This window comes from Erpetoichthys calabaricus, chromosome 14 (genome assembly GCF_900747795.2).
Source record: "Erpetoichthys calabaricus chromosome 14, fErpCal1.3, whole genome shotgun sequence".
Classification (NCBI taxonomy): domain Eukaryota; kingdom Metazoa; phylum Chordata; class Cladistia; order Polypteriformes; family Polypteridae; genus Erpetoichthys; species Erpetoichthys calabaricus.
The window spans coordinates 29,980,302-30,001,754 of record NC_041407.2 but is presented as its reverse complement, the minus strand read 5'-3'; the positions used below and the strand labels follow the sequence as shown (position 1 = coordinate 30,001,754).

Below are 21,453 nucleotides of genomic sequence, written 5' to 3'. Positions count from 1 at the left end.
AAATTGTCTAATACTCAACATGGCATCACAAACAGAAAGGAGTAAAGGGAGACGCATGTACCACTCACCTGAAACCGGTAGAGACTGCCATCTGGACGGAGAAGGAGATTCTTTGGCTCTTGCAGAGGATAAATATAGCCATGCTGGACCACCTGATTGCCAAGGTTTTGAGCCTCTGGAATGAGTAAGAGATTCAGTACATTTTAACTGCATCCTTTGTGTTTCCTTTTCGTTGTCTAACTAGTTCAGTCATGTCAACTGACTTCTCCATTTCCCCTTTAAAAAACTGCACAAAAAGGGACTGTAAAATGGTAATAATATTAAGCAATAATTGTAAATAAATAAAATAACATTTAAGCTTGTCTATATTCATGAGGATAATTTGCATGGAGGAAATGACTCTTGTGCTCACTTGACCTGAGGAGCAATGGACATGTGGAGTAAAAGAATATCAAGCCAGGATAAAGACTAGGTAATGACCACCAAATTGTGGATCTTTGTAACACTGAATATCAATTTTGAAGAGGGAACTTGAACTTTATTGCCAAGCAACATAGTTGCTATGAATTTCTCTTGGTGTTACATCCACACACATAACAAGGTAAATACGACACAACATGCAATACAAGACACCATCACAACATTATATACAGCAATAGTGAAAAATATATTGCACAAAACACACAAATATATCAGGAAATATGTAGTAATGTAGAGCTGAACTCCTGCCCTGTAATATATCTACTAAGTCCTTATAAAATAAACACAAAATAGATTGAATGAAGGGGTTTAGGAATCAGAAAAAGAAAGATGAATCAGTGACTGCAGTCATAAAGAAACTCTTTGTCTAATAGTTCTTGCCTTTAGTGACCCGTAACAAGTCCTTGATGGTAATGCCTTAAAGAGATGGCTGCCAAGGTAGCTCAAGTCTTTGCTTACATTTCCAGTTTGTTTCCTGACTCGTGATGTGTACAGGACCTCGATGGAGTCCAGTTTCAGGCCTACAGTCTTTTCAAGCTGTCCAAATAATACTCTGCACTTTCTGTTTCAAGAGAGCAGATGCATTGCCATAACAGACTGTTATGGAGAAAGGGAGGATGCTTTCAGTAACAGCGCTATAAAAGGGCACCAAGCACAGATTGGGACATGTTAAACTTTTGAAGTTGAAGGAGAAAAAACTTACACAATTGAGCTTTCTGGATAAGATCAGTTATGTTTTCATCCCAGTTTAATCCCAGTGGCAGATAGTGGTGCAAAGATATTTAAATGACTCCACTGTGACACCGTTTATAATAAGAGTAGGAGGAGGTGAGGAGCATCTCCTAAAATCCACAATCATTTTTACTGTTTTCAAGGAATTCAAGTTAAGCTTGTTGAGTGTCTACCAACTTGCCAGCTGATCCACCTCTGTCTGATGTGGCACCTCATCCTCCTCTATGATCAGGCCAATCAGGGCGTTCAGCAGTTTAATAGATGGGTCAATGGAGGTGCAGTCATTGGTGTAGAAAGAGAAAAGGAAAGAAGATAGAAAACATCTCTGAGGGGATCCGGTGCTCAGGGTCAGAGGCCCTGTCTGCTCCTTAGAAAGTCAGAGGTCCAGAGACATGTGCACAGGCCACATTAAATGGAGACGTTTGCTATGGATAGGCCCTGGTATGATTGTGTTAAATCCTGGCATCCTGGCATAAGTAACTGGACAGTCTCAGATAGATAGATAGATAGATAGATAGATAGATAGATAGATAGATAGATAGATAGATAGATAGATAGATAGATAGATAGATAGATAGATAGATAGATAGATAGATAGATAGATAGATAGATAGATAGATCTTTATTTGTCCACAGTATCCAGATTGACTAAAAAGGAAGAAAAATTAAAAAGAAAGAAAAGAAAAGTTCTGACTTGGCAGTCCCAGTCTCAGTAAGACATTTTACAGATGTTTTGCTGTTGGGATTAAAGAGTTCCCGTAGCCTTTTTTGACACACGTCTGATCAATAACTCGGCAGATGAAAGTCCTAAGTGTTAATGTGCTAAAGAGAGGATGTGCAGCATTGTTCATAATGGCAATCAGTTTTGTTTTAATTCCCTCCTTTGCTACGGCCCAAAGGGAGTCCAGAGTGTTCTATAACAGAGCCTGCCCTTTTAATTAGCTTGTTGATTTGGTGGGCCTCTCTTGAAGTGATGTTACCAGCCCAGCATACCACAGCGTAGAAAATCACACTGGCCATTACAGAGTTGTAGAGGATATGAAAGATAACATTTCCCACTTAAAGGAAGGCAATCTCCTAAAGAAGAACATACTGTTCTGCACTTTCTTATATAGTTCCACTGTGAATCAGGTTGTGGTCAGATCTGCCCAAAGGTGCCAGTAGGTTACACTTAAAGGCATCTTTAACATTTGAATACAGCAGGTCCAGCTTGTTATTTCCTCGAGTGGAACAAGACACAAACTGATAGAAAATTGTAATGTTTAATTTCAAAGTCACACACTTGAACTCACCACTTATTATAACCGCAGGATCGGAGTGAGTCATCATTAAAGTGTTAAATGCTCAAACATATAATGAGGAGCCTTGGCCATTGCACCGCAAAGTGAAGTTCTGGCATGGTAAACAAACTGTAGTGGATCAGCGAGAGAATTTGTGACAGATTTGCGATGCTGAATAATCCAACATTCAAATGTACTTTTTATTATTACAGAGGTCTGTGCCACTGGCCTGTAATCATTTAGACAGAAAATATTTTACTTTTTAGGCACATATCTGCGTATAGGATACAAACAGATGGATGTTGTTCTTAATAGTTTTTGTGTCCCTCTAAAAATAATCAAATTTCCTCATCTATTTTTTACAGTGGTGGCCACATTCATTTCCCTGCCAATGACTAGCAAGCTTTCACTAAGAATGGGGGATCTCAGATTTCTGCAACATTCTGTCTTCATAGGACAAAACCAGAAGTCCTAATTTCACAATGTTAGGTCCAGACATTACTGCATCTCCTTTATATTGAAGTGTCAAACTTGGGCCACAACTGTGCCAATATTCTTAAAGGAATAAGAGTAGTCATCTCAGGAATAACCCCAAATAAAACCAGTTTGGGTACCCAGCCCTTCATCCTGTTGCTTGATTTTCTCCTAATCAGGGTGATATTTTCTTTTCCATGGCCCCTGGATTCCTGACAGCACATCTTTTAACACTATGAAACAAGTATTATGCCCACACTGAGGTGGAGTGGTGGCTCTGAGGCTAGGGATCTGTGCCAGTAATTGGAAGGTTGCCAGTTCAAATCCCGTAAACAGCAGAAGAGCCTCTGCTCCATTGGGCCCTTGAGCATGGCCCTTAACCTGCAATTGCTTCATCCTGGGTAAGACGTTAACCTGCAAGCAGGTCCTCCATCTTGCAGGGAAACCTTGCGACTTGATGGCAGGACTGGCACTCCAGCCACTGTAAAAAAACCTCCCACTGTTCCAATGTGGTGCTGAGGTGTCACCTGTTGCACGGCTGAACTCAGATCCCAATCCAGGCATTTTATTGTGTGGTGGGTGCAGAAACGTGCTGTAAAATCAACTCATGCTCCCAACCGCTCTCTTTGTCCTCATTTAGCTAACATGAATTGAAGCTATTTGCTTACCTACCTTCATCCGAGATTTGTAAACGGTTCATAAGCCAAGCCAAGATGTCAGAACCTATAGAAAAAAAAATGGAAAATCGTGTAAGTAAACCTGGAAAAGTGCAGCTGAGCCTGACAGATACAGTGGTACCTCTGGTCACGACCGTAATTCGTTCCTAAACTTTGGACGCAACCCGATTTGATTGCGACCCCAATGTAATTTCCCCATAAGATTGTATGTAAATACAATTAATCCATTCCAGATCGTACGAACTGTATGTAAATATATATTTTTTATGCACAAAAATAGTTAATTATACCATAAAATAAACAGTGTAATAGTAAACTAAATGTAAAAGCATTGAATAACACTGAGAAAACCTTGAACAACAGAGAAAACTAACATTGTAAGAAGAGTTCACGCTAGACACTTATGAACCGCTCACTGTAAACACTTTTTTGAGTTTTAAGCACAGGGAAAAAAATTAAATGCCACTTCTCTTGCGAAACTTTTCAAGCCATCCTCTACTGGCTTTAGATTCCTCACCTTTGCACTCGAAGAAGGATTTTTTTTCAGCAAATCACCATGAATCTTCCTGGCTTTCTCGCATATGATTGGCTCGCTTACGCTATCTCCTGCAAGTTGCTTCTCGTTTAACCACACTAGCAACAGATTTTCCACCTCTTCCAGCACTTGAGGCTTCTGCTTGGTTAACATTATAACTCCTTTGGCAACATCAGCTGCTTTGTTAGGCCCTGTATACGCAAACAAAAGTCAATGGGAAACGGAGAATGGCAAATCATTGGCGCATACGAACGCGCGTAGAAAAACTGACCGCCAGTGTTTTTGTTTGCCACCAGAGCGTGTGGTCGTGAACAGATGTAAAATTTTGGCAAACTTTTTGATCGTAACCTGATTTGTATGTGTTCAGAAACATTCGTAACCAGAGGTTCTACTGTATAAGTTTAACCACTTATTCAAAGGGTGTCTGTCACACTGCTATGACACCTCCATATTTCAGAGTTGTTTGTGTACAATGCAATAAACACACAAGTCAATCAAAAGCAATAATAGTATTTTCACATATCCAAAGGTGTCCTCTTGCAAATAACTCATAAGTTTCCATTTCCATGTTGTCTGCTCTCATTCATTGTTTAAATATGTGATTTGCACACGGATTCCCTTGAAGTGAGCAAAGCGTCCCCGCTGAGTTACTCTGCTTTTATAAAATATCCCACCTATGTCGAGCCACATACAGTGAAAGGCTCATTACCATTGGATAGCTGAGGTTCAGAGCATTCCAATGACGTATAGTTGTCTATGATTGGTCATTCGTACTACACGTCACAGCTGTGCATAAATGGCAACAAATCTACTGTGCATGCAATAGCTCAACTTTACACATCAATAAGCTCAAAGCTTGAGTCAGTTTCTAAAGAAAAATTTGACTTTGACATCCTTGATGAAGGACTCGAGAGTACTCTTGATTTGTAAGCACTGCTCAGTATGATTTTCAAGCATTTTATAGTTCAACGTCATGGGATCACACATGGGATCTGCACATTCTCCTGAAGTAAGTTTAAGAACCAGTGCTCTTTCAATTTTAATTTAGGGTACACCAATTATTAGTGTAGCAATGAGTAGTTACGCTATACTGGTGCCTCTTGAAATTTCAGGCGAGGACCCCCTACCACCTGACCCCCTGCCCAATTGAACGTCACTGCATCATGCCACTCATGTTACTGTGTCATGAGCATGTGAAAATAAAAAAAAAAAACAAGTTTCAGTTAGTGAATTACAAGGCTTAATGTTTTCTCAAATAAACAATAAACCCAAGAACATCCTTTAGGTATACAAAGGGTCCTGTCCCACTGGATTAAGTCAGTGTTCATGGCTTCATCATTACCATACTTGTCAATTAAAGTATGTCAGAATGCCATTCTGTGATCTGTTTTGCTATATTTGTTCTATCTCCTTTATTCTTCATATTGCATATTTCAAATGCCAATATGTTTATTTGTGACATTAATAATGAGAATAATGTATAAAAGAAAACTAATTCTACCAGTTAAGCTTCAGCTTATTTTGCTTGAAATATTATGCCTGTTGTATTTTCACTGAGAAAGTTGTGGTCATCAGAAGGAATGAAAAGAAAAATAAATTTTAGGGTACCAACATGGCCATCTGCATTTATTTATCAGTCCAATCAAAGTGACGCCTGATGGCATAAAAGGAAACAAAAACTGTTGCCACCAGAATAATGTGGCGGGTGTTAGTTAGGCTTTCTTGTCTGCTGTCTGAAAGATATGGAGCACATTTGCTGTGGTCGCTTTGGACAGAAGTGACACCTCCTCCCAGGATGTTGTATTCTTATAGCCCAGGGACCAGAAGGGGCCGAGTTAGTTGCCATCACTGGGCAAGGTGGACAAAGAAGAAGACAAGACAGTTAGCAACAACACCCCCTCTCGGTGATCCTCTGATACACATATGTGCCAAGGGGTTCACAAGTGTTCTTTCTGTTGTGGCATATGGCTGGGGTCCTTGCCCAGCTGGGACGATACCACACTGGAAGGACCGTGGGAGAGAGCATATCCAGAGCAGTTCCTCCCCCAGAGCGCTAGGTGGCAGCCCCCATGGGTTTCAGTGGCACCTGAGACTCCCACAGGGCTCCATGGGAATTGGAGTTGGATGCCGCCCTCTTGTAATACGGGGGCACCACCAGGGGGTGCTGCAGCTACTGCTGAGCCCTGGAGGGCAGCTCTTCCACCACACCTGGAAGTGCTGCCGGAGATGCATCAATGAGCACCTGGAGCACTTCCGGGTGCCTTATAAAAGGGGCCAGCCGGAAGCCAGAGATAGGAGGATGGAGGCAAAGCTTGCCAAGGAGGAGTGGAGGAGGAAAAGAGAAGGAAAGCGAAGAGATTTGTGTTGTGCTGCATGCTTTTGAGACTGTGTTATACTTGTGGGGAATGGGGAAGGCGTTTCCCACAAGAGAAAAGGAAAAATAAAAGTTCTGTGTGCTTTAAAGTTGTGCCTCTGTGTGTGTCTGTGTCAGGTTGAGGCAGCGGAGCCCACCTTGGTGGTCCACCCTGTGCCAAAGTACGGTGCTCTCACTCACACAGTAATATTAGCTTGATAGAAGCTCAAATTAGCAGCTGTCAGTATTAGACGCTTGCACTGTTTTCCTAGCTACTGTAGATCTCCAGCTACTACGACTTCTTGGTCTTGTCTACAGAGCATTGGACACATAAGATTTCCCCTTTAAGCTTCTGAGGAAGTGAGCATAGAAACCTGGTGAATTACTGTATCAGTCTGGTCTTTGATTTGAGCCGAGCATCTGGTAGGAGCCGAGGCTACTGTGCTGTTGTTTGTCATTTTAATTAATCCCACCTTTAAAATTGAGGGTTACAGGGCCTTTTTTATTAATTAGTTGTATTCACATAAAATGTACCTGTCTTTGTCATCATGTCCATAACTCCATCTGTATGACCATTTTCATTGAGATGTCTCAAACAGAGTGTGCTATGCATTTTATTAAAATGTGAAAATCTTACATACTGTATAAAAAGCACAGTCTGTTTTGAAAGAGGGAAATATTTTCCGACCCCAATTACTGATTAATTTACTATATCTAATTTATCTAAATTTCAAATTGCATCTGTTTCCTTTTAAACCTGTTCAAAAGCCACTCTTGACATCAAAACAAACCCCAAATGGAAACGGCAGCAGAGTTGCATGCAGCCCATGAATTCAACATCACACTGAGTGTTTGTGTGCACACAGGTCAGTTTCAGTTCTCTATTAAGTCAGTTAGTCAGTCATTTTCTAACCCACTTAGTCCTGAACAGGGTCATGCAGTGTGCTGGAGCCTATCCCAGCTAGTATAGGGCACAAGGCAGGAACAAACCCTGGACAGGCTGCCTGTTCATCAGCGCTCTCCATCGAGTACTTCTTTCAAAAATGTTATGTCAAAGAAATATGAAAAACAGTTAGCCATAAATGACCTATTACCAACAACTAATAACAGTATATCAGTTGATGTAATTATTATGGCAACTGATTGGAATCTGGAATCTGTTAAAGCTATTTCAGTCATCATACGCTTATGCTGGCCCAGGTTTTATCTAGATGATGCTGTATAATATTATTAGAAACGTCACAACATCAGAAAAACTTTGACAAGAACAGGCCATTCAGGCCAACAAATCTCACCCATCCTATCAACCTCATTCCTCCAAAATAACATCAAGTCTAATTTTGAAATCCCCTAAAGTCTTACTGCCTACCACACTACTTGGTAGCTTATTCCAAGTGTCTATGGTTCTCTGTGTAAAGACAAACTTTCTAATGTTTATGTGAAATTTACCCATAAAAAGGATCCAAATGTGTCCCCGTGTTTTTGTTTTACTGTCTACCACACTACTTGGTAGTTTATTTCTTGTGTCTGTAGTTCTCTGTGTGAAGAAAAACATAATACTCATGTGAGATTTACCCTTAACAAGTTACCAACAATGTCCTTGTGTTCTTAAAGTAACAATCTTTATCCACTGTACTAATTTCCTTCAAAGTTTTAGACACTCCTGTAATGTCTCCTCTTAATTATCTTTTGCTTAAACTGAAAAGGCTCAGCTCTTTTAATCTTTCCTCATAATTCATCCCCTGTAGCCCCAGAATGAGCCTACTTGCTCTTGCCTCTAAGTTTTTCTAGCACTGCTATGTCCTGGAATCAGCCTAGTCGCTCTTCTCTGGACTTTTTTTTATGGCTGCTATGTCCTTTTTGTAGCCTGGAGACCAAGTACTCCAGATGAGGCCTCACCAGTGAATTATACGGCTTGAGCAGAACCTCCTTGGACTTGTACTCTGCACATCAAGGTGCTATGTAACTTAACATTCTGCTACCCTTAATAATAGCTTCTGAACAATGTCTCACAGTTGATAGTGCTGAATCCACTATAAATCTTAAAACCTTCTCGTAAGCAGCGCTTTCAAGTTTCTGTCCTCTCATTGTGTATTCAAATCTCACATTTTTACTTCCTACGTGTAATACTTTACATTTTCTAACATTAAATTTTACCTGCCATAAATCTCCTCAAGCCTGTCTTCTGCCCAAGCCCCTCTGTAATGATGCAGATATATTTTCTGCTATTCTATCTAGCTTGGTATCATCTGCATACTAAGCCAGCTTGTTCCATATATTCCTATCCAAATCATTTATATCTATTAAAAATAGCAGTGGCCCTAGCACTGACCCCTGTGGGACACCAGTCTTAACATCAGCCAATTCTGATAAGGTTTCTCACACCATAACCCTCTACGTCCTGGGACTGAGCCAATTCTGCACCCACCTACATACCACACCCTGAACTCCCACTTCTTTTAGTTTGATGCCCCACCTCTAATGTGGCACCTTATCAAATGTTTTTTGAAAGTCAAGATAAATAATATCATATTTCTACTTTGATCATATCCTTTTGTTACTTCCTAATAGAATTCCAGCATGTTGGTAAAAAAGGACCTACCACTTTTGAACCTATGCTGACTGTTCAGAAAAACTCCTGTTCTTACCAAGCGTTGTTCAAACTTATTCTTAATAATTCTTTCCATTAATTTACCTGTGATGCACATTAAGCCTACTGGACTGTAATTACTTTTATCTGTCCAATATCACCCTTTTTGAATAACTGAATAATTTTTGTTATTTTCCAATCCTTAAGAAATTCCCTAGTGCACTGTGACTTCTGAAAAATATGCATCAAGGGTTTATATATGAACTTGCTAACTTCCTTAAGCATTTGAGGATAAATGTTATTTGCTCCTGGTGATTTGTTTGATTTTAGCTTATTTAATCTAAACAGCACTTCTCCCTCTACGATTTCCAAATCATTCAGTGCCTCCTTAGTACTGGTAAGAGGTTATTTGCTTCCGTACACGTGAAAAGATCAGACAACTCAATTTTAGAGCATTTATTATTTAATTGTCTGTATATTTTAATCCCTATTTACTATTTCTGATGCACTTCACCTCCTTTTTGACTGTACTTTTACTGCTAAAATACTGAAAAGCTCTATTTGGGTAGTTTTTCACTTTATCTGCAATAGTTCTCTCTAACATTAATCTTATGTATTCTACTAACACATATACTGTATATTATATTCTATTATCACTTGTCATACATGGGCATTTGAGCATCACATTCCATGCTCTGATACAGTATGCAATAAGCCACTGGGACAAAAGGGGGCGCCAACAATAACCATATTATCTCTTTTCTCCTCCTTAGCTCAGAGAAACTGCACAAGAATGGCACCCCAGTCACACCCCAACTCCATTATCCCATGCCCCCTTCGTTTAAGGTGATATAAATCCAAGAGCTCCCAAACAATGGCGTCTCTGTTGGAGGAACCACATCCCAAATGAAACGTGCTCCCAGACTCAGACATGCTTGATAGAGCTGAGTATTTTGAGAAGCCATTGTGGTTTAAGAGATGGCTTTTCTGTTGCGCCACCGCACATTCATTTTTGTTTAGATTTCTGGACCTTGGCAGTAAACGGAATGACTCAAACTTTTCTTCTGTCCTCTGCTTCCTTATTTGCCTTCCACAGACTATGATTTTTGAATATGACTCTTTGTTACAAATATATTTTAAAAACATAAATGAGATATATCTCTTTGATGAAGTAAATAAACAAAATACTTCAACTTACAAAACAGTAGACATGAAACGCACCTGAAAATTAAGTTGTGAATATTTCCTAAGTTGTTTTTATCTTTTTGTTCTTACCAGAATGGCACTTCATTTCTTTCTTTCGCTGCTGAGGAAACCACCCATAGTGTATCACTAAAATGCTGTTTCCTGAGCAGCTGCTCCTCGTTAATTATTTATGATATACTTACTCGAATGTTCAATGATACCTGTTGTGTGTGAAACAGACATGCTCATTAGGAATTGCTCATAAATTTTATAAATACAGGTGATATTTTACCGAATGTTTGCCTTTTTAGACAGTTGACAGATTCCCCAGTAATTGGGGGGAAACACGTTAAATCACAGCCCCTTCACCCTGCTTCTTCAATAGTTTGGCATCCCATCCTCTTCCTGTAATTCACACCACTTCCAATACTTCAATGACCATGCCACAAAACCAGCGCGTAATATTAGATAGATAGATAGATAGATAGATAGATAGATAGATAGATAGATAGATAGATAGATAGATAGATAGATAGATAGATAGATAGATAGATAGATAGATAGATAGATAGATAGATAGATAGATAGATAGATAGATAGATAGAGTGCATCCAGAAAGTATTCACAGCGCATCACTTTTTCCACATTTTGTTATGTTACAGCCTTATTCCAAAATGGATTAAATTCATTTATTTTCTCAGAATTCTACACACAACACTCCATAATGACAACGTGAAAAAAGTTTACTTGAGGTTTTCACAAATTTATTAAAAATAAAAAAATTGAGAAAGCACATGTACATAAGTATTCACAGCCTTTGCTTAATACTTTGTCGATGCACCTTTGGCAGCAATTACAGTCTCAAGTCTTTTTGAATATGATGCCACAAGCTTGGCACACCTATCCTTGGCCAGTTTCGCCCATTCCTCTTTCCAGGAAAAATGTGGAAAAAGTGATGCGTTGTGAATACTTTCTGGATGCACTGTAGATTAAGTATGGACTCTGACAGAAACCAAATTAGTATCTCTAATTGGTGGGTCAAAAAATGAAAGGATGAAAGGTGTTTCTGTAAAATTAGGATATCCAAGGGTGCAGATGAAAGATGGTGCTGATGATGGGAAGGACTCTGAGATTTCCCTTCCACCTTTATTACCAGATGAAACCTTACCAGAGTAAATATCTAAACCTGGACTAACACTAAGCTAGTCTGTTGTCATAGAAGACAAGGATTGGCTGGCATCCCAGCTGGAATGAATGGTTCCCACCCTGGCTGGGGCACCTTGATAATGGAAGGCCATTTGCTCCTTCAGTCCAACTGGTGGCAGCAGTTTTCTGGTGAGTCCCCATATACACTCCTGCAGGGTTTCATGGCAGTTCCAATGGGAAGCCCTGCTGGGTCTTGTGGGAGCCACCAGAGGGAGCTGTGGAGAGGAGGTTTCTTCCCTTTAGGGAGGTTCCGTACAACTCAGAAGTGCTTCCTTGATGCAATGTGGCAGCTTCCTAAGTCGCTTCTCCTTACGCAGTGAATCAGAGTTGGGTGAATGAGGACGAAGCTCACTGAGAAGGAGTGAAGGAAAGAAAAGAGACAGAGAAGCTGATAACTGTGCTTGTTCACCCTTTGAAGAAGACTGTGAAGGATATTTGTGCACAATAAATCACTTGTTTGAACTCAGGACTTGTGTAGTTGCAGTTGTGTTTGGGGTGCTGTAACACCCCCTTACTGGTCACACTTTGCAGAAGAAATTTCAGAAACGTAAAGAAATACAAAAGAAAATAAACATGTACAGTCGACCTCTGCAAAGTCGTGGTTCAGAGTTCCCGTCCTCAGTTGTTCGCGGATTTTTCCTTAGAACCTAACTAATAATTGTTTGCGCAAAACGCAAATATCCTCCGCAATTTTGTTATGGCTTTTTTCATGGCAATATATAATTTTTCATGCATTTTAATGCTAAATTATTAAGAACAATATAATTTACTAATTTTGTAACATAAATATTAACGTAAATTCAGCTTAATTTCCATATAAAATATAATACTGTATACATTTTTAGTACTGTAGAGCACATGTGGGCAAAGTCAGTCCTGGAGGGCTGCAGTGGCTGCAAGTTTTTGTTCCAACCCAGTTGCTTAATTAAAAAACAATCCTAGCCAATAATTTAATTTCATGGCTTGTTAGTGCTTTAACTCTGCCATCTCAAGTCATTCTCATATCCTAGATTTTCTTCCCCTTTCTAAGGATATCATCCAAATGATTTGTAGTCTAAAACAGATGAGTATTTCTCAGTGCTTCACTTTTTTCTCTTCACTTTCCTTCTAAGTATTTAATGAAACCAAATAGTGCAGATAAATACACACAGGTGCAAATGGAAACAAGCTAAATGGAGAAATGCTGGTTTCTTTTGTAATTTGTATCTTAATGCTAATAGGGAGCAAATAAAAATAACACTACAGACTAAAATAAGCAATAAGGGTTCAAAATCTTAACAAGCGAGACAACTAAAATGAAGCAGACGTGTTATTTGAGCAATACATGCTTCTTATTAAGCAAATGGGTTGGAACAAAAACCTGCAGCCACTGCGGCCCTCCAGGAATGACTTTGCCCACCCCTGCTGTGAGAGAACACAAAGCAACCGTAGAGGAAAACGCGGCTTGGGATGGTGAAAACACCTGTTTGAAAGTAGCCAATCTGAGAGTATTATTCATTTCTCCTTGCTACTGATTGGCTACTGCCCTGTGACGCATCTCCGGCAGATGCAGCCCAGTATTCCCACATCATAAGAGTTTACCGCATGTCGCTATCTCGATTGTTTCACTGAGTGTTCTCGTGTTTTTCATTTTGTTCTTCTTAAAGCCCTAAGATGCCGCCCAAACGCCCTGCACCTTCTAAGGCTTCTGGCAATGAACCTAAGCGCCAGAAGAAGTTTAAGACAAGGTTACTAGGACAGCAAAGGAATTGCAAGGGATGATTGAAGCATGGGATCCCTATATGGTTCAGGCTCTCAAAGTTAATAATGGCATCGATGCTGCCATTCAGACATATAAAACCCTCCTCACCACCATGAAGAAACAATGACAGCAATTTCCCATCACAATGTTCCTCAAACCTATCAAGAAAAGCCAGCACGAAACCCCACCAGAAGAAGACCCATCAGAAGATACGACTCCTCCTGAAGCGCCTGAAGAAGAGGCACCACCTGAGGAGCTGTAAATCCTCTGCTTTGCTGTGCAGTCATTATCTTCATTACATACCTTCATCATACTGCACAGCTAATTCATCATCATCAATCAGTATCATTCATTATTGCTAAGTACTCATACATTTTTCTGTATTTTTATTAAATTAAATTAAATTATTACTGTATTTACCCTACTTATACCAAAGAAAATAACAGCGAATACCAAAGGAAATGTGTTTGCATGAATTACAGTACATATAGGGGTAACATCAGTATTTTACATTCTAGCACTGCGGGAGACATAGCAGCACAGTAGTGTGCAGTATGCAGGTTTACCTTTACATTCTTTTTTTAGGTAATGTATTAAGCTTAATTTGAAATAAAAAATTAAAGTGTTTTAGATAGATAGATAGATAGATAGATAGATAGATAGATAGATAGATAGATAGATAGATAGATAGATAGATAGATAGATAGATAGATACTTTATTAATCCCAATGGGATTAATAAAGTATCTATCTATCTATCTATCTATCTATTTTAGGGGCATATTTAAGGTTTAAACCAGGGGTCGCCAACTCCAATCCTAGAGGACCACTGTGGCTGCAGGTTTTCATTTTAACCCTTTTTTAATGAGTGCCCTGTTTGCGCTGCTGATTAACTTCTTGTGAATTCATTTTAATTGAATTGCTTTCTTAAGATTTGTTCCCCTGAATTTCTCCATCGTTCCTCTGAATGGCTTCATTTCTTTCTTTAAATGGCACCCAAACAGAAATGAAATGTGATGTAAGTGAACCAACAGAGGACCACCTAAGTCAGGGCCTTCAACTCCAACCAGCTGCTTAATGAGGTGCCGATTCTTGTTGTTAATTAAACCCGTTCTTTAATTCCGTGGCTTGTTGCTGCTTTCGCAGTGCATTAGCAGATATTTCAGAAATTGTTGACTTTCTCTTTCTAAGAGCTTTGTTAAAATGTTTTGGGGACCTGAGCAGATCAACTTTCCTGAGACCGTCACCTTTCGTTATTTTCAGATATTGTATTGATATACTGATCGACACCAGTTGTTCTGGTTCATTTTGTATCTCATTATTGTTTGGCTGCTAATTAAGGAAAAAGAAACAATTAAGGGGTCTGAGTCTTCAAGAGTAAATCAATTAAAATTAGTTCAAAATAAGTTATTTAGCAGAAAAATATTTCACTCATTAAGAAAAGGGTTAGAATGAAAACCTGCAGCCACGGTGGTCCTCTAGGACTGGAGTTGGCAATCCCTGGTTTAAATTATAAAAATAGGCATTTATAGTCATTTTTTGACCACATCCAAAATTTGCGGTTTTTTAACAATTCGCAGGCACACTAGGAACATAACCCACGCAAATTTAAGGGGTTGACTGTACTACAGGAAGAAGTGCAGATGATGCAACTATTACTATTAGAAATGGCTTCTCTAAAACAATAAGTTGGCACAAGCCCAGCTATCCCAGTAAGTATTTCATTTAGGCTGCGCTTTCAGCTAGATGTGTAGCAGGGTCAAGTCACGTCAAATGTGAAATGAAAACAGGAGAGGTTTTGCACAAATTTGTGGTGTCGGGCTAGTGAGCATGTAAGGAGTCTTGACTTCTGTGCCCTTTGCTAAGAAAGTTCTGAGTCCAGCCTTATATATTTTAACTAATTAATGGTGGACGATGACAAACCTGCCATGTGAAACGACTGGCAGACATTAAAAAGACAAATCTGTTCAGAAAGAACAAAAGGAAACATCGAGAAAAGGCAAATATCTTCTGAATAAGAAGATGAAAGGTTAACTTTAAAAATGTGTTTATAATTCATGATCTATCAGTTTTTGGAAGTCGTTCTTCTTTAACCTTATGTTGCTTCAATTATCTGCCTCAAGAATTAACAGTGAGGCCATGTCCGGAATTTGATACTGGATGTTGGAGTCACTTGAACCTCTCTTCTTTATCCCTAAATTCTGGTTCAAGAGGCTGTGAGATGGCTGTTGGGTGGGCATTGTGGGGTGGGAGTCTCTACTTTAGGATGTTTTTAATGTTTCAATGTTCATTGGAATTTTTCTGTATCAGTATAAGTTTTTCTACAAAAAAAACTGATCATAAGAAAATAATCTATTTGTAAGAATTAATTTCTAAGTTTAGGAGTTATTTGATAATTGTTCAAAAGTACATTTTTTATTAAAATATATTATTAATTTGTTAATTATTTAATACAATAATAAAGACTTTGTGTCTTTCTTTTCATGGATGGTTCCGTATTGCTGTTACAATCAACGTTTATTGCCAGTTTAAGTTGACACACGACATTGACCCGCACAAAGGCATCTGAATTTTCAGATTAATTAAAAAGAAGACTAGCAAGGAACTTGTGGCTCAAGCAACTTAACAAAACTGTGTAGCAAACCTGAGGGATGACTCTCGGTGTCCTCTTAATGCTCTGCTGCTCCCACAGTAAATCCTTGTCTAATTGCACTTACTGCACAACTCTGTTAAATTCACACTTAATATCTGTATGATGTGTCTAATGAGTACCAAGTCATTCATTCGTATGCTCTCAAGTCTGCTTTAAAGTACGAGATCACAAGGAGCTGGGGCAGATCAGGAGACTGAACTGAATGAGAAAGCTGCCCACCCACTGGTCACCCACACCAGCCTAACTACAGTTGGAAATGAACCTACATTTATGAAACCATTTATGACCTGAAGAAAATCTGCATTTATACAGGCAAAGCCCACCTCCATCACAGAAGGCACCCAAGTCAGAAATCAGACAGCAAATCAGGCAGCAAAGCCACTTAAAGTTAAACCTTCATAATGCAAAGCTATTAGTTTAATAAAAAATAAGCAAAGAATTTAACATTTAAAAAGTCAATGCAGCAGAAGACCTGAGTTTTTTATTCTAGCTGACCCACTCATTATACCATAACATTCATCATTTATTCTACTAGTCATCCAATGCTATATTTTTTGCATTGCTGTGGAAATTTGCCTTATTATAGCGCCCCACATGAGCAGCCATATCTGCACATTGACAGCTTACTGGCTTACTGGCGCAACACAATCAGATCAAATGGTTAAGCTACATCTGAGCCAACCACCAAAGCTGGTGCCCGCTCATCGCACTACTTTTTATTGGAAGCTTCCCCCCTCAGCTGCTGACCACTGTGGGAATACGGCAATCACCTACACCATGTGCTCTTATCACTATACCTTAAATATATTATCATAGAAGTTCATTATTTTGGATTGCCTACACTATAGATACTGTTAACTATATTGTTTATATGAGTGTTTGCTATATCTACTTTATAGCGCCCCACATGGATAGCCCTACCTGCTCATGGTCAGCTGCCTCAAGCAAAGTGACTCACTGTGAAAAGAGGTCCATGGTGAAGTGCAATTTAAATAATTAGCTGCAAGTCCCAGAGCCTGCAGGGTCCAAGTGGGTGCAGGTGTACGTATGAGCATGTATGCATCGCTCAGATATTGATTGGGGTGCTTAGCTGATCTTCACATGCAAATACAAGCGGAGCAGTCAAGTGCTTCATTCACACCTCAGAGCAGATGCAGAACAGCATCTTGTGATGATGTGAGTTGTGCTTCACGCTCTCACTTCCCTTTTCGGAAGCCTTTTGAACCTGACACCGTTGGTAATGTAAGTGGATGAGCTGGACAATGAGGACACCAACGAAGCAAGGGGAAAGGTGCAAAGTGCAGAAGAGCTTTTATTTTAAAACAGTCAATAAATAAATAATCCATTAAAAACAAGTGAAATGAGGAGGTTAAAATCCAATAAATAAATCCATTAAAGCAAGGTTAAAACAATGGCTGGAAGCAGTCCTTTAAAAACAAAACCCGGTGCCTTCTTCAACTGGCAGTTCCCCTGCTTCTCCCATCCGGGCCATGCCCTACCTGTAGTTGACTTTCTCCTTCTAGTCTGGTTGGCTTTCAGTCCCTGGCTCTGTAGGGCTCTTACCAGACTTAAACTTGGGTTCCCCAGTGACCAGGGTGCTCACACTGGGGCTTCCACCTCCCAAGCCTACGACTTCCGCTGCCTTCCACGGCCATATGCAGCGAGCCAACCACTTTTCGGTCACTCCTGCTCCTCTAAAGTGCTCAGCAGGAGCAACCACTTTTTGTTGCCCCCGAGTGTCGGCTTAACACTCCTGAGGGGCTCTCCTCAAAGCTGCCTGCTCTTATCATCGAGCCTGCCGTCATTCGCTCGCTCACTCACGCTTCCAGCTTTCTCTTCTTCCTCTTCTAACCTCCATTCACTTTTCCGATCTTTCTTCTCCTTTTGTTTTTCTCCACACTCACGCTTCTCCTATTTATCATGGGGACGAGACACAGGTGTAGCAATTAGCAGCTCCCAGCATCAATTATGGATACAGACAATTCCTCACCTGTGCACTTAAGTGAGAAAATGCCCACACCACACTGCCATGTCCCCTCTTTACGCCATGAGTGCAATGGGTATTTATTTAAAAACTGGCCTTTTCTTTCTGAGCCGCAGACCCGCTATATCATACATCTGCACTGAATTGGTTCTATAAAGGAAGCCTACACAGCAGAATGAGGATGGAAGAAGAGATCGGAGGTCTAAGGAAGATTGGAAGGGAGGAGAAAGAGGCAGGATGGTGAGGAGCCCGAGTCAGGAAGAAAGGAGGCAGGTGGTCGGGAGTCTGCCCCAGGGGAAGCAGGCCTGTACTTGAAAGCAGGGCTGGAGAAGGGGCACTTCTGTTGAGCAAAGCAAAGGAATAGGAGAGGCTCTGTCATGCTGTGTCTCCTAGGTAGATGATGAAGAATTGGCTGAGGGAGACATGAGCTGGGTCTGCAGATACAGAGGGACTAGCAGTGGGAAGTCGAACCAGGTTTAAAGGAGTACTGCACCTGTTGGCAGGCATCTCCTGTTACTGCAAGGTCCTTATGGAATAAGCTGAGGAGATGCCAGATTTTAGAAAGAGGCACTGGTGCTCATAGTTTTTTAGAAGGAAGCATCTGCCTGTATTTTAATCTCATTTTTATTGGATTATTTATTGATTTTAACCTCCACCTTGCACATTATTTAATGGACACTATTGAACACTGTTCATTTTGTTTTTTCGAATAAAGCACTGAAACACTTTACACCAACCCCTTTCTGATTGTGCGTGTTCTCATTTGCCCAGCTCATCCTCGGGTACGTTGTCAACATTCCTGTGAGAGTACACCAAAGGTGTGTGATTGCATTTTATGTTAAGTTTGGGAAGAGTGCTAATGAAACTTTTCAAATGTTATGACAAGCATACAGTAATGAAACAATTAGCCATTGTGGCCACCAGGGTGTGCTCCAGGTTCCCCAAACACCCAACACAAGCAGGCTTGGACAGATGTTAAAAGGCAAAAGAGTCTTTTATTTGGAAAATTCTTCCTCAAGTAAGTGTTTCCCACTATCAAGTACAAGTACAGCAATAAGCAGCACACAGCAATACTTTTTGTCTTTTCTGTCTCACTCTCTCTTCGTCTCTGCCTCCTCCACTCCTCCTTGCAAGCTTCATCCACCTCCTCCCGACTCTAGCTCCTGGAACTGAGGCAGGCAGCTCCTTTTATGTATCACCCAGGAGTACTTCTGGTGTTTCATACACATGGTCTGAAAGCACTTGTGGGTGAGGTGGACGCTCAATGAAGTAGAGCTCCCCAGTCCCTGCAGCACCCCCAGCCGCACAAATGGAAACCAACAGGCCTGAGGCAAAGAACACCCTATGATGCCCAGTGGGAATCTGAGGCACTGGTGCAACCCAGGGGGGCTGCCATCTAGTGATCCAGGAAAGATAATGCCCTGTGCACGTTCTTTCCCCTGGTCATTCCATCTTGAGGGCGTCCTGGATGGGCAAGGACTCTGGCTGTCCCTCACACCGTGCTGCTGTATTTCGGTGGTGGAAGCAATTTAAAGGTTGTTAGTACACGATTGAATGACAGAGTGTGTTAGGGGAGGACATTCACTGTATTTATGGATTTCAACATTGCCAAGGCTAGCAAATTATTCACATGTCACAATCACGGTTAAGAAATCAGGAATTCTCTTCCAACATTTGAACAGTGTTGTGGTCATTTACACAAGGGAAATAAGAGAAACTGCATAAATATTTATATCAGTTAACTGACAGGATTCCAATTGCTGTTCAATATTGGCCGTGCATTTTTAATGGGGATGTAGCTGGAGTGAGGAGGTGCAGAAGGAGGAAGAACAAAAGTATCACCTCAGATCAATGGCTGTGAACAGGGAGCTGGCAGCGTCGTGTTGCATAAGAAGGTCAGAAGCACAGTTTGATATTCCTGCTTGGTCTTCCATTTTGACCCTTGTGAATGCTAATAGGGACTCTGCTCTGTTGGTCCCTTGAGCAAGGCCCTTAACCTGCAATTGCTGAGCACTTTGAGTAGTGAGAAAAGCGCTATATAAATGCAAAGAATTATTATTATTATTATTGAGCTGTGAGAGTGCAACTGAAAATGAGGACACTTAACATTTGCTAATGAATTTAAGTGTAATTACATAATTAAGGACATGGTCTAGTCTAGTGTGTATGCATTCTTAACCTCAAGCTGCCGGACACTTAGCAGCCACAAAAGAACTTCCCTGGACACCCAAATTATGACCGCAAAATGAAACAGTTTCTTCCATATAAAGAGACACACACACAGGACTTCAGTTTTAATGATAGTGACACTTCCACTGTGCATACAATCTACTGTGACCGGCTAGTACCTTGCACACCAGGAAAGCAGACCATTTGTTATAAGAAGCAAGCATATAGATGTTACTGCTGCTCATTAGCGTCAGTGTAATTTATAAAATTAAACATACTGTAAAACCTTTATTTATCAACTTTCTGTATTGACTTAATGATGTGGCAGCTGTGATGCAAGGTTTGTGGAGTGGCGCATGTCAAATAAATAATCGGGTGTCCCAGAGTGTGCAGGCTTCAGGCAGGTGTGGGTGCACATGCCACTCCGAGGTTGTCTGGGTGCTTGGTTGATGGTGCATTCATGTGAAAATGTGTGCGGATCGGTCAAGTGCTTCTTTTACACCTTGGGGCGGGTAGATAACTACACCTACACCCGATCAGTGCTATGTAAGGAGCCTATACGGTGTGGTCAGGAAGGATGATTAGATGAGACAAGGAAAAAACAGTCCAAAGGATAACTGAAGAGGCGAACACTTGAGAGGAAACCAAACCAGAGCATTAAACACATAAGAATTTCTGAAACTTGGAACTTGTTTTCCATATCCAGATCAAAGTGAATAGCACTCTGTGGGGTATTGTTGAATAGTGTAGGAGCTGGAACATGGAACGAAACCTCCCAGGGATTCAGAGTTTGGGATGAAGGAGGTCTGGCTGTGCATGTCCTAGATGCCGGTCGAGGCAGGTGGGATAGGGGTTAGGAATGGTGGCCACAGCTGTTGAAGTCTCCACCAGTTGGAAGATTCCCTGGGGACATGGAGAGTAAAGGACGCTCTGGGCTGGTTGAGGAAGAACTTGTTGACGATATGGATTTACCTGGATTTGAACAACTCTTTTATCAGGATTTTTAAAATTTTAGAAAGGTTTAAAGGAAGAAGTGCAAGTGTAAGAAGAAGACCAATGGAATATAGTGCATAATGCATGATGACTTGAGGTTCCATAAAGTTTGTGCAAGATGGGTATCCAAACAGCTTAATGATTGGCAAAAGCTAACATCCTTTGATGAATTTCAGCAGGTTTTACTCCCTCTGCCCAAAGAACTCTCACTATGGTGTGTTGTTCAAAAATATTATATTATTTTCGGGAGGAGTATTCCTTTAATCATTCATTCCGTGCAAATCTGTTTGTTGTAATGATTTAGACGTAATTAAAGTTGTTTTGTTGATTTCTGTTTATTGTCAATTTCAGTTAACATTTATTGCTGTTTCATTTATGTTTGCTTGTTAGTCTCATCTACTG

The 21,453-nt window shown here is 40.4% G+C and overlaps 1 protein-coding gene across 2 annotated transcripts in view; it reads right to left on the bottom strand.

Annotated features, from left to right (window-relative positions):
• The window catches only part of LOC114665051 (regulator of G-protein signaling 9-like), a 200,797-nt gene that overhangs the window by 111,496 nt on the left and 67,848 nt on the right, over positions 1-21,453 (bottom strand). For both annotated transcript variants that reach the window (XM_028819421.2, XM_028819422.2), the window contains exons 3-4: positions 3,639-3,689; positions 69-175 (exon numbers count right to left, since the gene is read on the bottom strand). In XM_028819421.2, the coding sequence (XP_028675254.2) occupies positions 69-175; positions 3,639-3,689 (158 nt within the window). The remainder of the gene's footprint in view (positions 1-68; positions 176-3,638; positions 3,690-21,453) is intronic.